This window comes from Pogona vitticeps, chromosome 3 (assembly GCF_051106095.1).
Source record: "Pogona vitticeps strain Pit_001003342236 chromosome 3, PviZW2.1, whole genome shotgun sequence".
NCBI classification, from domain to species: Eukaryota; Metazoa; Chordata; class Lepidosauria; order Squamata; family Agamidae; genus Pogona; species Pogona vitticeps.
The window spans coordinates 218,178,304-218,195,474 of record NC_135785.1 but is presented as its reverse complement, the minus strand read 5'-3'; the positions used below and the strand labels follow the sequence as shown (position 1 = coordinate 218,195,474).

At 38.6% G+C, this 17,171-nt stretch overlaps 1 protein-coding gene across 5 annotated transcripts in view; it reads right to left on the bottom strand.

The window, feature by feature from the left end:
• Positions 1-9,319: 9,319 nt before the first annotated feature.
• CADM2 (cell adhesion molecule 2) overlaps positions 9,320-17,171 on the bottom strand; it is a 501,666-nt gene continuing 493,814 nt past the window's right edge. For all 5 annotated transcript variants that reach the window (XM_072994016.2, XM_072994018.2, XM_072994017.2 and 2 more), the window contains 2 exons: positions 14,029-14,154; positions 9,320-11,164 (listed from right to left, as the gene is read on the bottom strand). In XM_072994016.2, the coding sequence (XP_072850117.1) occupies positions 11,046-11,164; positions 14,029-14,154 (245 nt within the window). In that variant the 3' untranslated portion in view covers positions 9,320-11,045. The remainder of the gene's footprint in view (positions 11,165-14,028; positions 14,155-17,171) is intronic.

Genomic DNA, 17,171 nt, shown 5'->3' with positions numbered 1-17,171 from the left:
ATTATTATCTATTGGCAGAGAAGGTTACAACTTTGAATCGACGGTCTCAACTTACAACATCCCAGCTGAGCTTTTAAGATGGCCTGCATATCCGGGGGTTACTCCCCCTGCTCTCCCTGTCAGGAAGAAAAGAGCACGGAGAAAACGCAAGCAGAAAAGAGGTTGCAGGGCCGGTCTACGAGTGAGGTTAGGCAAAAATCCTCACAAGCCTGCATTGCCAAGTCTTTTTGTCTCAAATGTTAGATCTCTACCCAACAAGATTGAGGAGCTGGAACTTACTATCTCCCTACAGAAAAATATTCGAGACTGTTGCGTTATGATCTTTACAGAGACATGGCTTGACTCTTCCATCCCAGGGGAGGTAATTGAACTACAAGGACGCAGAGTACATCGTGCAGACAGATCTGTTGAATCTGGGAAGAGCAGAGGTGGAGGGGTTTGTGTTTACACAAACGATAATTGGAGCACAGATGTTAAAATACTGGACATTCACTGTTCTCCTGATTTGGAGTATTTGGCAGTGAAATGCCGCCCCTTTTACCTGCCTCGTGAGTTTAATGTTATTATAATAACAGCAGTATATATACCTCCTGATGCTAACACAACCACAGCTTTGAGTTGTTTGTTAACTGCTATCAGCAAACAGCAGCAGGCCTACCCAGATGGAGTGCTGGTGGTAGCAGGTGATTTCAATCAAGCCAATTTAAAGACCGTCCTCCCTAACTTTTATCAGTATGTGGACTGTCCCACTAGAGGGGAAAATACCTTGGATCAGGTATATAGTAACATCATACATGGATATAAGACGAAGCCATTGCCTAGCTTGGGACAGTCAGATCATATATCTCTTTTTTTGATTCCATCATACAGACCTCTTGTTAAAAGAATCAGACCATCAATTAGAGAAATACAAGTGTGGCCAGTGGATGCATCTGAGCAACTTCAAGATTGCTTTAGGAGCACTGATTGGGCACTGTTTGAGGAGGACAATGTTGATACTTATGCCTCGACAGTACTGTTTTATATCAAAAGCTGCATCAATGTTGTTACTACTACCAGACAAGTACGAGTGTTTTCTAATAACAAGCCTTGGCTAAATAGAGAAGTGCGCCTTTTATTAAAAGCCAGAAATGCTGCTTTTCATTCTGGTGATGAACTACAGTACAGAGAGGCTAGAGCTAAACTGAAAAGGGGCATTAAGGATGCCAAAGCTATGTACAGCCAGAGAATTGAACAACACCTTGAAAGTTCTGACACTCGCCGAGTGTGGCACGGCCTAAGACAAATCACTGGTCAGAGTAACAAAAACAGTCTGTGTAGCAGCAGTGATTTTTTGGCTGAGCAGTTAAATCAATTTTTCAGCCGTTTTGAGGTGGAAACAGGAACAACCATTATTCCAGCACCTACTGTCTATAATACATCACTAGAATCTACCATCAACAGACAACCACTAGTACTGCAGATTTCAGATGTGAGACGCGCTTTCCAGAATATTAATGTTCGAAAGGCAGCTGGACCAGATGGAATCATGGGACGAGTTATTAGGGGCTGTGCTGCAGAATTAGCTGGAGTTTTTACGGATATTTTCAATCTATCCTTGTTGCAGTGTTCAGTCCCCACTTGCCTGAAGACATCTATTATAGTGCCAGTCCCCAAGCAGTCAGCTGTGGTATCTCTCAATGATTACAGACCAGTAGCTTTAACATCTGTTGTTATGAAATGTTTTGAGAGATTGGTGCTGGATTACATTAAGGCTAGTCTTCCACCTTCTTTGGACCCATGGCAATTTGCATACAGGAAAAATAGATCTACTGATGATGCTGTGTCCATTGTACTCCATACTGTATTGAGCCACTTAGAACATCAGGGAACTTATGCGAGGCTGTTGTTTGTGGATTATAGCTCTGCTTTTAATACCATTCTACCAAATAGGTTGTTTTTTAAAATGATCAACCTGGGATTACCTCAGGAGATATGCATGTGGATAAAGGATTTTCTGACAGATAGGCCACAGTCAGTAAGGATGGGATCTCACCATTCTTCTACCCTGATACTAAGTACAGGAGCTCCCCAGGGCTGCGTGCTAAGTCCCTTCCTCTATTCCCTGTACACACATGATTGCACCCCACTGTATAACACCAATGCAATTATTAAATTTGCGGATGATACGACAGTGGTGGGGCTCATAAATAAGAACAATGAGTCTGCTTATAGAAAGGAAGTACAAAGGTTGATACTTTGGTGTAAAGAAAATCATCTCACACTTAACATCAAAAAAACTAAAGAACTCATAATTGATTTTAGGAGGAAGAGATATGTACATTTACCACTGTACATAAACGGTGAGGAAGTGGAGAGAGTTGGTAGTTTTAAATTTCTGGGTACTTACATCTCAGAGGACCTCTCATGGACTATAAATGCCAACATGCTAATGAAGAAGGCACAGAAGAGGCTGTATTTCCTGAGAATGCTCGGCAAGTTAAATTTATCTCAGCATTTGCTTCTGTCATACTATCGTAGCACCATTGAGAGTGTCCTAACCTATGGCATTCTGGCATGGTTTGGGAGTAGCTCTGTAGCGGACAAAAAAGCTCTACAGAGAACCATTAAAATTGCCCAGAATATCATCGGGCTCCAGCTACCAACCCTGGATGACATCTTCACATCCCGCTGTCTAAGGAAATCACATAGCATCCTGAGAGACTCTTCCCATCCTGCTTATAACTTTTTTGAACTGTTACCATCTGGCAGAAGATATAGAACAATTAAGACTCGGACCACACGTTTTCTCAATAGTTTTTATCCCAGAGCTATAATTGCAATTAATAATCAGCTTAAAGACCACCAGTAGTGAATAATTAGTTGGACTGTGTAACTTGGCCTGCGGTGTAGATGTTTGTATTTTTAGTGGGGGACTTTTAGTGGGTGGGGAGTGTTTGGGAATTTTATGTGTGTGCATGTGTCTGGTCTCTGGGTGTCTGTGAATTTCGTTGTATGTGTATATACTTACAATGACAATAAATTATTATTATTATTATATACAGTTAGGTTGGTCTTTGCTAGTCTAATGTACAATCTGTATCAGGAATGCATCTTTGTTTTGTTTGTTTGTTTTGTATGCTGAAAAGACCATGCGAAGCCTCTTGATCTTTTCTTTGGATTGTACCAAAACCATCTCTGATGTAAGAGAATTTCCTCGTTCTGCACCACCTTGTCCATACTCAGTGTGGGAAAACTTAGTGTAGCAATTAGTTCTTGCTCATGGATTACTCCACACTGGGATATATCAGTTTTTATGGTTCTTTGCATTTTTGTTTTAATTGCTGGGCTCTATATATTTACATCCAGCAGTTCATATTTTGAATAGTGAATTGGTGTTCAAAAATGTGTAAGCAGGAGTTCCCTTTTGGGCCAGAATATTGGATCAAGAGAAGCTCATAGTTTCAAGAAGGTGTGACTGCCTGTGCCAGTATCTACACTGACACTGGTGAAGTTTGCATGTGTGCTCTTTGTAAAGAAAATGAAGTGCACAAAGCAACTGGAGTGCTGTATGGATCAACATCATGGATTACATAGTATGTTATCCTTTTATACCTGTAGTGCTTTTGCTTCCTGTCTTTTCAGATATCAGTAGGAAAAGCTATGGGCCATGATAGATGTTCTAGTTTTTTTCTCCAAACCCTTTCTATGCATGTGGGCCTCTTTTCCCTCCCACCCCCAGTTGTGCAGTTGTGGGCTAGTTCATGCATGCTGATGGATTGAGGATGGGACTATGCATTTGTGTGTGTAGGAAATCATGTGCTTTCTAGGGCACATTGTACTTTTTAATGAGCACTCAGCCTCTGTTTTCCCCTCTCTACCCAAGTTGGCAAAGAGGTCAAACACACAATCACTGATTATTTTTTTCCCTGGTGGAAGGTAAATTTGATAAAATTGGTCATAAGGAAGGGTTGAGAGCAGCGTTGGTATCAAGATCTGCAAAGGACATTGAAATTGATGGTTTAAATAGGCACACTAGTATGACTGCAGCTAAAAGAAGTGGCACATGTACAACTGTAAAAATATAAAACCTTACATATATTTCAGCTGATCAGAAGCTATCTCTACAGAGGTAATCATCAAAGCTGACAAAGACACACTTCAGCTCAGGATTTGGCATTCATTCTTTGCAGGGTTGTGGTCTGTGTCATTTGGAGTTCCTGAAACATGCAAGACCTGCTTCAGATTTAGCTGGCTCAGTGGAAGAGGCCCATTACATACATAAGGATTTTTATCAGTGAGAATCTTTATGTTGAATTACTAATGGGACAATGACAGTTTCTTGTTAGGTCAGCAGCTTTATATAAAAGAAGGATCCCACTAACGTTAAATTAAATAAAGGAAAAGAGGAAGCATTTGGAAGTTTACCATAATCTAATACTTGCAAGTTGCTTTCTTTTATCATTTTGTATTGATCAGCCTCTGCCCCTAAGGGTTGGAATGATGGGTAGCAAAAACAAATGATCCCTTGAAATACTGGCGCTAAAAGTATGTTCCATTCAGTTATTAGTTTTGGATGTAATCCCTCACTCAACAGGGCTGGAGGCCTTAGATACAATCTGTCTCCTATTTTTCATGCTATCCTTTCATTTGTCCCCAGAAAGACTAGGACCACACACACCAGAAACACCACTGGTGTTAACGACCCATGACAATGGGTGGAGAAGGACTGCAGAAGTGGGATTATCCCTCATCCCCAGTCCTTTGTCCTTCTAAGGAGCCTATTCACACCAGGGATCTCTTACCAACTCTCCTCAGACTGAAGAAGCTACCTGAATGAGTAGCAAAATATTTCAACCTAACAAGAAAGAAGTCCAGTTGCCATGACTCAACTTACAGATAACCTCCTGGATGTTGGCCAAAATTTAAAATTTCCTTTAAATCATGTTAAAGTATTAAAATATTCTTTGTATCATGGACATTTCCTTAAAAATGTATATGAGATCATCATTTGCACAGAAAATGAAGGATACAGTGCACTACCCTTGATGTGGGAGGGGATTAGCTCTATGAAGCTCCTTTCCCCCTCTCTCACTAGCAAGCTACTGGAGCGTACTAACCATTAAACTGCTAGGAAGTGGATGCATGTGTCCTTAGAGCTATGCAATTATTTCCTCTTCCACTCCCCAGCCCCAGCCACTGAGTCATTCAGATTGCTGAAATCACAGTACCTGTCGCTCCTTTGCACATAAACTACTGAGATCCTTCTTCGAAATCTCAAATGACTGTGCACGGTAATTATTGGTGGTGAGTAAAGGTGGCTTGTAGCATGATGCCTGTAATGCCCAGAGTTCTAGCAACTCAAGAGACTCAGTAAAGGGGATAGAGAAAAACCGAAGGCAAACCCCAAACCAAAACCAGGATAGTCAGGCAGAGAGCAAATGCAGACAACAAAAACAGGCCCAAGGAAGCCCCAGATTTATTATGGGAACTAGTTAAAATTGTGCAACTGAAAGTGGATTGAATGCTTTAGACAGTAATGATAGTGCTTCAGACAGAGAAGGAAAGCTATAGCAGGAGAGGCTGGGAAGCTTTGCAGTGTTCAATTTAACAATATTTCTTGTGTCTGTGATTGTTCTGTGTTATCTCACTACTTTCAATGCATTACTTTTGGAAGAACATGATAGAAAAAATGACAAGATGAAAAGGATCAATGATATAAAATTTCATGTTTGGAAAAAAGTTAACTTTATCATTAAAGGCATCCTCTGTGGTTTGATGGAAGCATTTTCTACTCACAATGTAAGATTACCTGATATTATTGGGAAATAAACAGCAGAACTTCCAGGTGAGATGCTTCAGTGAAATAGGGGTCAGAAGAATGCAGTTCTCTCTGGCTCTCATTCCATTGTTGAAACTAAAAATACCAGGGCAAATGGCACCACTTTTCCACATCTTAGCATGCAAGGCTCCCTCAAGGAAGATAAAAAGAGCAACCTTGTACTGTTGGGCTAGAAATAGATTACTGAGCAGTGTTCCCAGACAGAGTGCTGGCAGCAAAGCTATTAGCACAATTGAAAACTTTGCCCCAGAGGTGTTTAGAAGGAGGCCCATGGGACCAAAATAAGAGGAGAGGCAAAATGGAGTGGTGGTCAGGTTTCAAGGAAAATATGGCTTACAATAAATTAAAGATTACTTGAAAGTTGTGTGTGGTGGGGGGATGAACATATTTCAGAATAACTGCTCTGTATGTATTTTGTAGTTCAGCCTTGTAACTGCAAAGTTTCATCTCCTTCCTTATAAAATAATCAAAATGCATATTATAAATACATGGGTTTCCAATATCCATACAGAGATAGTACAAGATACTTACATGTAAGTACACTGTAGTCACCTATATTTTTGCATAGTTTTTAGTGTGTACTTTGTGCCACTTAAGCCAAAGCATTACGTGCATTATTTCTATTTAATACCATGTTTACCAATTTTTTTGATCATCTGATTTTATTTTGCCTTGTGTTTGTATGTTCAAGGTTTCTTGTTCTAATGAATGAGAAGATAGGATCCCTGGTGGAATCTAGGAAAGTTTTAAAGAAAACTGTAGCAACTATTTTACTTGTTTCATTTTATAGTTTTGTTTTTTAAAATCAGAATTACCTTTACTCAACAAAGTTGTAAAGGTAAGACTTCTATGTTAGTTTTTGGTAACACTTTATAATAAGTGGCACTAAATTACACTATAACTGCAATGTTACATGGAAGCACATGTAACCACACTGCCATGATCAATATACCTAGTGTACGTGTGTGTACATGGTAACTTCAGTGATTTCACAATCAAAAATATATAAGTTCCCTTCCTTTCTTCTCACTGAGCCATTTTTTAAATAGGTATACTGTATATCTTACGTCATGATGGACATACTCAAAATGTTTAAATGCACTAGTTTGCTTAGAAATATCACTTTTTTCTTGGTTCTTTATAGCAGGAATAATCTGCCTTCCATAAAAGTGAAAAACTTATAAGCATTCCAGATTCTGCTCTGTCCTTCAGATGGAATTTCAGTTTCCTTTAACTATTTCTTAGAACTGTTAATGACAATAAAAATGGATCTTCTCTAAAAAATGCAAGGAGAGCAAAAGTAAATAAATAATATCAAACAATAAATGGGCAACAATGTGATACCTTGGACTGATGAACTCTCAAGAAGAACAGTCGTGATTTACATTTCCCTTAGTGGCTTCCATGGCACCTGTATTATTTATACCTTTATATAATATACTGTAAATAAATAATTTCCATTGGGCTTTGATGCCTTATGCCCAGTGGATTCTAAACCAGGGGTTCTCAAACTGGGACCAGATATATATGAAATAACAACTTTGACAGATAACACAACTGGATATGAAGGAAATCTTTCTTATGTGTGCATTTGCGTGTAATCGTTTAAACCTTGCAAAGATGCCTCCTTCTTATGGCCTAATTCACCATGTCATGGAAAGGCTTGTCTTCCATCCTTTGAATAACTGAAAGCTTATGCTACATAACAAAGTGGAGGTTAGCCAAAAACAAAAGGCCACACCTTGAAGCTTTCGCAACAACCAGCCACCTCCTGGCCATTTTCACTGGAATCAAGTCATCTTGACAACAGAGTTGAGGCTTCCCCCTTTCTCTAGCTGCCCAACCCTGCTTCTCCTCATCTCCTGTGGTCAAAAAGGCACTGAAACAGGAAGCAGAATTAACTGGGATGTGTTATGGTACTAGTGCAATATCCATTAAGATACAAGGGTACTGGGGCAAAGAAAAAAAAACCCATCTTGGCACAGTCTTGCCATAAACAGTAGCTCCATTTATAAGGGATTTTATATTTCATAAACTTCAGTTTGAAACTGTGTAATTTAATTATATTAAGAAAAAGTAACAATATCTGTATTGGAAACATCCTGCTATAATATTGCTTACACTTGTGCTAAAGCTAAAGATGGGGCTGAAAACATGAGAAGGAACTCACTGGAGAAAAACTTTAAGGAATATTACAGTAAAACTCTGTTTCATTTATGGGATGTATCATTTACTAGACTTATTACGATCAAATTTCTATTTCAAAGGTCCCCTTTTTCTCGCAGAGAAGAAGTTTGAGAACCTCTGATTTAACTGGGTGAAAGCAGATGATAGAAAGTGATGGTAGGCCAGAATTATCAATTATCTCTTCAATTAACACTGTATTTTTCTTGCTGCCCTTTGACCTGTTGCAAATTACATCTCAAGGTACAAGGCAGAAGATACTAGCTTTTTAAAAAACCGACTGCAACTGAGCACACAGTAAAAAGTTAACAGTCCATTTTCCTATCTACTATTGCAGAGTTCCAACATCTTCCTTATGCTACACTGACAAGACACTTTGAAATGGTTACATTGAAAGATGCCCAAATGTATGAAAATCTCACTTCACAGTGATGAGCAGGTAGATAATGTAAGCAGCATTTCTATATAATTGAAGCAAAATGGTGTTTAGAAAGAATGTATAAACGTGTAAATACAGCACTAATGGGCATACAAAGTTTAGTAAACATAATCCTAATGCAGCAAGGCATTTAAGAACAGAGTTAAGTGCTCTGCTGGCCTGGGCATTAGTTCCACAAATCAGTTTTTGAAATAGTAGTTACAGCTAACTGCTGTGACAAATACCTTTTCTTCCTAGTAGTAATTACAAGCGTAATCTTTTTTGCCAGGTTTTTCTTAAACCAAATGTATTCCTTGAAAGACATGATTATGTTGTAAACCTATACTAGCTTCAATGTGTCTAGGAGTTCCTACCCAATTCTCTCAAACTACCATACTAGGTTAGCATATTATTGCAATTTTTCCACAGATGATTTGGAGTGAACTGTAAAAACAAGCATGCAATCACATCAATGCAGACGTATTTCTTTAAAATGTCATACTGTATATGATTTATTATGTTAACACTCAACCACATCATATTATTTATGTTCTGTATATTTTGAAAAAGTGCTGCTTGATTGATGGTCTTTCTTTCTTTTTTCTCATAGAAATTAACAAGGTAATTTTTTTTCCAACAAAAGCAATTTAAAAAGTACTGTTGTCTTTAAAAGGTGTATACTTTTCTGATAAATAATCTGACACAATACCTTTGATTTCCATTTACTGTGACACGATGTCATATTCAAATGCTACCCACCCTCCTCCCACTTGCGCAAAAAATAAATCCCAGGAGATAATCCTTTACAATAGGCCATTATGCTTTTAGACTTCACTAGTAATAGCATCCATATAGAAATATTCCCTTCTTTCTTTCTTTCTTTCTTTCTTTCTTTCTTTCTTTCTTTCTTTCTTTCTTTCTTTCTTTCTTTCTTTCTTTCTTTCTTTCTTTCTTTCTTTCTTTCTTTCTTTCAAGGTGCAGCACTTAGGAGATGAACAAGAGTCTCTACTGATTTCAATTTTCTGACATGGGACCAGTAAGAAAGAGCTTCTCTGTTGATGCTTTGATGCCTTTTTTCTTGAAGAAGAATTGAGACAATCCATTTATATTATGGTAGATTTCAAATCTTGATATTCTTTTTTTTTCTCAGCTGTCATTTTGCCCCACATGTTGAGAATTATCTCAAAGAGAAGTCTTTACTGTGGAGCTAAAAGCATGGCAGGTATTCTCTATCATTCACTGTGACATAAGTTTGTACCTCACAAAATGCATAGACAGGAATTTAATATAAAGAATTAGTTCATTTACCATATACACAAAACATAGAGGTTGGTTTTTTTAACACTTCATTGTTTGTGTTTTGGCAAATCCAACATTGATAAAGCAGTTCTGGAACTGCCAAATTATATACTGAAATTTTTGCAACTTAATCATTAATTATTAATGTGGTTGTAATTTAAACCTGAGGCTGTGCACTGGTTGTTAGCTTTAAACTACCTTTCCATAGAACATTGTGCTTCCATTGTATAACAAAGAAAAAGTAACTGGAACTAGAAAAGTTTGCTGTTGAACAGTGCTAGGACATACAGACAAAAAGTACTAATACATGTCATCTACTCAGAATATTAATTTAAGTCATATCTAAAGGGATATAATGGACATTAGAAAATGCTTACTTGTGACTGACTTACCTACAGCCCCAAAAGTTAAATATGTATCAAATAATGTTTAATTGGATTTATTATATGCACTATATACAGATACTAGAATGCCTTGCATTTGTGCCCCATGAACATGTCCAAATTGAGTAGGCAGGTGAGCCCATGTGAAGCAAATAAATTAAAAGAAAAACAAGTTACAGAAATAGATATGGAAGTCTTTATGATCCTAAAAGCAGTAAAAAGAGCTGGACAAACAATTTCAAAATGGAGCTACATAATCCATCTTTTTTGGATTTTGTATGGACAGACTGCATGATGTGGTTACCACCCAGACATTGTTCTAGTACCAATGTGCTGTTAAAATAAATGTTCTCTTCATACCCTTTTGCTGTCATTTGCAGACACATAAGAAATTAAATGAGACTGCCTTCCATTTGTGTTTCCTAGGGCATAATGTTTCAAAACTAGGCTGCTTTTGAATTATAGACATATATAAAACATTCTTTGTAAACCTCTAATCTTACTTGTAATGTTTTATGTAAGTACATTTGGATCCTCACCTAAGAACATTAACTATCAGAATGGTCAGGTGCAATATCGGTAAGGACCATGTGATAAAAGAGAAAAAAAGTTGTATAGCAATTGGGTTTTTTTAAATGTAGAAAAACAGAATACGATGATGATTAAAATAGTTAAGGCTGTATATTCAAGCACTGTATGTTAAGAGATCAATGGATATGATGATTAGGCAATAAGAAATGTCCTGCATTATGAATGGTACCATAATTAAAGAAAAAAAATGCAGTCCATGGCTGATTGTTGGTATAAACTGGCTATTGAAAGCAACAGTGTACATTAATAAAGGTAGCCGAAGGATGGGAGAAATTAATTCAGAAAGACGGGAGCCAGTTTTCTCCAGCAGTCAGCCTGGTGAATAATACTTAAGAACCTAAGTCTGCAACTATATGAAATATTCTTTCTTCTCTTCTGCATTGACTTGGCTGCCTTCTGCATTGATAATGGCTGTATCCGCATCGGGTGCATCTTCAGCTCCTTTTGCTTCATTTGTTAAATATGTTCCTGTGGAAAACAATGTGATTTAAAAAAATGCATATGTATATATTAGGGTTGTGGTAACTTGACTGCTTTTCAGATACTGTTCTCTAATGGTGGACTAATTTGGTCTTAGTGAAGTAAACATCATACAGCATTACAATACAATAAGAAGGTTTTTATTACACTTTACATAGTCCAGCTTGGGAAAATAGACATTCTGATCCATAGCTCTTGTATGTATTATGGTAAGCACAAGCAAACAGCAAGGGACCCAAAATACCTGCAAGTTGTTTTTACTCTTTTGTGATACAGAAGGCAGACATCTTATTTATCTCTCTAACCGAATCAAAGGGTGTATTCTGCAATTTCAAAATTAACACTTTAAACATTGCTGATTTCAGTGGGAAATGTCAATAGTTTGTTACTTCTCAAATTCAAGAGACTAAAGATCCTTCAGATAAGCTGCGTTGTGCTCTCCACCGCTCTATACCAAATTTACAAACTAGTGTCATTATCACCTATGTTGACAATACTGTTACAGATCTGTGACACCAGTCTTATATATATTTGTGCCAAAGTACATGCCTACACTGCTGTTGCAACCTCCTGTTTCATTCTGTTACCTTAGCACAGTAGTGGGTACTCCATCATGAGGATTTATTTGCTAGCACAGGGAAGGTTGGATATGCTGTGACATATTCATAGTCAGTGATGTCTGAAACAGCCAATTTTCACTTAATGGAAAGGTGTGCACATTTCAGAGCCTGGAATATGTGTGGTGTCCTTTAAAAGAAGACTGGGACACAGGTGTTGCATTTTGCACTAGACTGCTCAAATGACTTATATCCTTTTTCATGGATGCTTACTTGTTAAATTAAAAGAAATATTATTTATTAGCTTCCATGAGCAAATAGCCTTTGAAAACCTGGTCCAAAGACTTTATCTTGCACAGTGTTCTGAACATCATGGGGGCTGGGGGATTTTTCCCCCCAATGATATAAATAAACTATATATTTGATTTTGATTAATATGCTTTGCAATCTTCTTTCAGGCAGCAGATGAAAATCCAGTAGTAACAGCTGCTTTTTGTTCTTCATTTTTTTATGCAAATAGAAATAAAACAGCTATGTTATAGTAGAGCCCAAACACATACCTTTAAAATTAGGCATGTATTTATGTATGAGGAGAGGCTTAGATGTGTATTTAAGTAGGAGGAGAGGCTCTGTTGTTTGTGACAAGACTACCCTACATTTTAAAACTGGAGAGAGGGGGGAGCTTGATCTCTCTGTAGGAGAATGCTTGTTATCTTAGCCATGCAAATAAATTTGAGCTATCAAAGAACTCAGGTTAAAAAACAAAGCTGAAGGGTAATGAAGCATGAAACATGAGTCCCTCTTTGGATCTGCAACCTTTGCAGTCAAAGAGAGCATTAGAAGTGTTTTCCTTAAACTGGTGGGATTCCCACTTCAGGCTAGCAATTTTAAATAGTAACAGTTCTTTGCAAGACTGTTTACATTTGTAACTTTAAACTTAAGGTTCCAATTTATCAGAGAGAGTAAAAGAAAAATAACACCGGTGTTCTACTTGCCAAAGCACATTTTCCCACATAGAAAAAAACAAAACATAAAAGTTGTTTTAACAACTGAACTTGTGTAAAGTGTTTATGTGGGTGCTCAAACCTGGAATGAACCACAAGTTCAAAATAAATGAGAACGTTATAGATTTATCAAGCCACATAAGGGAACCTCATGGTGCAGTGGTTAAACTGCTGCACTGCAGCCAAAACTGTGCTCACGACCTGGGGTTCAATCCCAGGTAGCTGGCTCAAGGTTGACTCAGCCTTCTATCTTTCTGAGGTTGGTAAAATCAGCTTGCTGAGGGAGGAGCAATATGAAGCCTGCATAAGGTAGAGGTTCCCCTTGACATTTAGTCCAGTCGTGTCCAACTCTAGGGCACATTGCTCATCCCCGTCTCCAAGCCATACAGCCAGCATTTGTCCATAGACAGATTCTGTGGTCACGTGGCCAGCATGACTAGATGCGGAACACAATTACCTTCCCACCATGGTGGTACCTATTTATCTATTCACATTTACATGCTTTCAAACTGCTAGGTTGGCAGGAGCTGGGACAAGCGACGGGAGTTCACTCCATCACATGGATTCGATCTTACGACTGCTGGTCTTCTGACCCTGCAGCATAGCGGCTTCTGCGGTTTAACCCACAGCGCCACCACGTCCACCACGTAGCCTGCATAATTAACTTGTAAATCACCCAGAGAGTGCTTTAAGCACTATGCAGTGATATATAAGCAGCATGATTTGCTTTTGCTTTGTTAAAACAGGTCATTATTCTCATCAGCATATACCTGATGGTACTCCTAGCTGTACTGAACTTTACAGCTAGGAGAAATTAATGCTTGTTTATGAAGCCTACTCATTAATTTATAGCTGTCTGCTATTCACAGTGTCATTTTTCTGAAAGTGTTGACATGCACATCTGACATGCACCAACACGTTTTCCTGTACTTGGCACAGAATGTTGATGAATAAACTTGTTAACTTGAGGTGAGGGACTGTAAGTTTGCTATGTGGAATAGCCCATATTGCTGCACTGCCTTTTCACTTGCTTGATTCCCTGAATACCTGACTTTCTGAGTGACCTTGGGCAATTTGTAGACTTTATTTTGCCACAGTTAATCCAACTGGAACATTGGGCAAACATCAGGAGCTCACTAGGAAAACCTTCATACCCTTTCTGAGCTGAGTTTTCCTGGGGCCAGAAAAGAAAAGGAAAGAAAATAAAGGAAAGAAGGAGGTGTTGCTATTCCTAACCATTAAGAAATATTGCTACAAAAAAGTGACTTGGCTTTGATTAAATCTAGCCTACCTTTATGTCTTGCCAGGTATCGACCAAGCAGAATTATAGAACATAGCGTGACAAAGACAACTACAGCCACTATCCCTCCTATAACCGCATGGTCCGGTCCAGGCCTTCCTGTCAAAGTATTGGGGTCTAGAGAAAAGAAAACAGAAGAATATGTCAAATTAATCTCATATGCTGTGAACTGACACATAGAATCAGAAAACAGAATTTAAGAACAATATCTTGTTTTTTAAGGCAGCATGTTTATTGAAATTATTATATCACTCCATTCTTTTACTATCTTATTGGCTGCTTGTACTCCTAGATTCTTAAAGCCTTGTGGACAGTCACAGTATGAAACAGGTGCATGGGGGAGGGAGGTCAATCTCTAACAGAACTTATTAAAGGGGAAAGATTTCTGCTTTTGTCCTCATCACTCTACAACTGAAAATCTGTCCGTAGCTATATATAGAAGCAAAAACAAGGAATTCAGAATTGGGGATCAGATAGAATCAGCGGAACAGTGTCTGCATAATACATTATTTATAGGGCTGAATCTCAGTGGGAATCCCTTATATATTCTCCTTTTGTCATCCCTCTCCTGCACTAGAAATGTTTTTTTGCTAACAGAGTGAGAGATAAAGAGAAGCTGAGCAAGTTCTTCTGGAGATGGCTGTCTGTATGAATTTGGACAGATAAATCTAAATGCATCTTTACACATCATTCTTTCTCAAGTTTTTGTTGTTGTTTAGTCATTAAGTCGTGTCCGACTCTTCGTGACCCCATGGACCAGAGCATGCCAGGCCCTCCTATCTTCCATTGCCTCCTGGAGTTGGCTCAAATACATCTTAGTAGCTTTGATGACACTGTCCAACCATCTCGTCCTCTGTCATCCCCTTCTCCTCTTGCCTTCACACTTTCCTAACATCATAGAGTCTTCTCATGAGATGGACAAAGTATTGGAGCCTCAGTTTCACAATCTGTTCTCCCTGTGAGCACTCAGGGTTGATTTCCTTCGCAATGCATAAGTTTATTCTCTTTGTAGACCAGGAGACTCTCAAGAGTCTCCTCCAGCACCACAATTCAAAAGCATCAATTCTTCGGCGGTCAGTCTTCTTTATGGTCCAGTTCTCACTTCCATACATCACTACTCGAAAAACCATAGTTTTGACTATGCGGAGCTTAGTTGGCAAGGTGATGTCTCTGCTGTTTAAGATGCTGTCTAGGTTTGTCATCGTTTTCCTCCCAAGAAGCAGGTGTCTTTTAATTTCGTGGCTGCTGTCACCATTTGCAGTGATCACGGAGCCCAGGAAAGTATAATCTGTCACTACCTCCATATCTTCCCCTTCTATTTGCCAGGAGGTGATGGGACTAGTAGGTATGATCTTAGTTTTTTTGATGTTCATCTTCAGACCATTTTTTTCGCTCTAATCTTTCACCCACATTACGAGGTTCCTTAATTCCTCCTCACTTTCTGCCATCAGAGTGGTATCATCTGCATATCAGAGGTTACTGATATTCCTTCCAGCAATCTTAATTCCAGTTTTTTGGATTCATCCAGTCCAGCCTTTCGCATGATGTATTCTGCATATAAGTTAAATAAGCAGGTAAACAATATACAGCCTTGTTGTACTCCTTTCCCAATTTTCAATCCAGTTCTAACTGTTGCTTCCTGTCCCACATATAGATTTCTCAGGAGATAGATAAGGTGATCAGGCACTCCAATTTCTTTAAGAACTTGACATAATTTGCTGTGGTCCACACAGTCAAAGGCTTTTGCATAGTCAATGAAGCAGAAGTAGATGTTTTTCTGGAACTCTCTGGCTTTCTACCATAATCCAGACCATGTTAGCAATTTGGTCTCTAGTTCCTCTGCCCCTTCAAAATCCAGCTTGTATTTCTTGGAGTTCTTGGTCCACATACTGCTGAAACCTGCCTTGGAGGATTTTGAGCATAACGTTGCTAATGTGTGAAATGAGTGCAATTGTACAGTAGTTGGAGCATTCTTTGGCACTGCCCTTCTTTGGGATTGAGATGTAGACCAATCTTTTCCAATCCTCTGGCCACTGCTGAGTTTTCCAAACTTGCTGGCATGTTGATTGTAGCACCTTAACAGCATCATCTTTTAAGATTTTAAATAGTTGAACTGGAATACCATCACCTCCACTGGCATTGTTGTTAGCCATGCTTTCTAAGGTCCACTTGGCTTCACTCTCCAGGCTGTCTGGCTCAAGTTCAGCAACCAACTATCTAGATTGTCTGGGACATCCAGATCTTTCTGGTATAATTCCTCTGTGTATTCTTGCCACCTCTTCTCGATATCTTCTTCTTCTGTGAGGTCCCTATCATTTTTGTCCTTTATCATGTCCATCTTTGCATAAAATGTTCCTTTAATAGCTCCAATTTTCCTGAATAGATCTCTGTTTTTTCCCTTTCTATTATTTTCCTCTATTTCTATGCACTGTTCATCTAAGAAGGCCCTCTTGTCTCTCCTTGCTATTCTTTGGAAGTTTCTGTAACTTTCCCTATCTCCGTTGCATTTTGTTTCTCTTCTCTGCTATTTGTAAGGCCTCGTTGGACAGCCACTTTGCTTTCTTGGGATCGTTTTTGTTGCTGCCTTCTGTACAATGTTACGAGCCTCCATCCACAGTTCTTCAGGCATTCTGTCTACCACATCTAGTTCTTTAAATCTGCTATTTGCTTCCACTGTGTATTCATATGGGATTTAGTTTAGATTATACCTGACTAGCCCAGTGGCTTTTCCTACTTTCTTCTGTTTAAGGTTGACTTTTGCTATAAGAATCTGATGATCAGAGCCACCAACAGGTCTTGTTTTTGCTGACTGTATAGAGCTTTTCCATCTTTGGCTGCAGAAAATATAATCAATCTGATTTCGGTATTGTCCATCTGGTGATTTCCATGTGTAGAGTCACCTCTTGTGTTGTTGGAAAAGAGTGTTTGTGATCACCAGCTTGTTCTCTTGACAATCTCTATTAGCCTTTGCCCTGCTTTGTTTTGAACTCCAAGGCCAAACTTCCTGTTGTTTCTTTTAACTCTAGACTTCTTACTTAAGCATCCCAATCCCCTATAATGAGAAGAACATCTTTCTTTGGTGTCAGTTCTAGAAGATGTTGTAAGTCTTCATAGAATTGGTCAGTTTCAGCCTC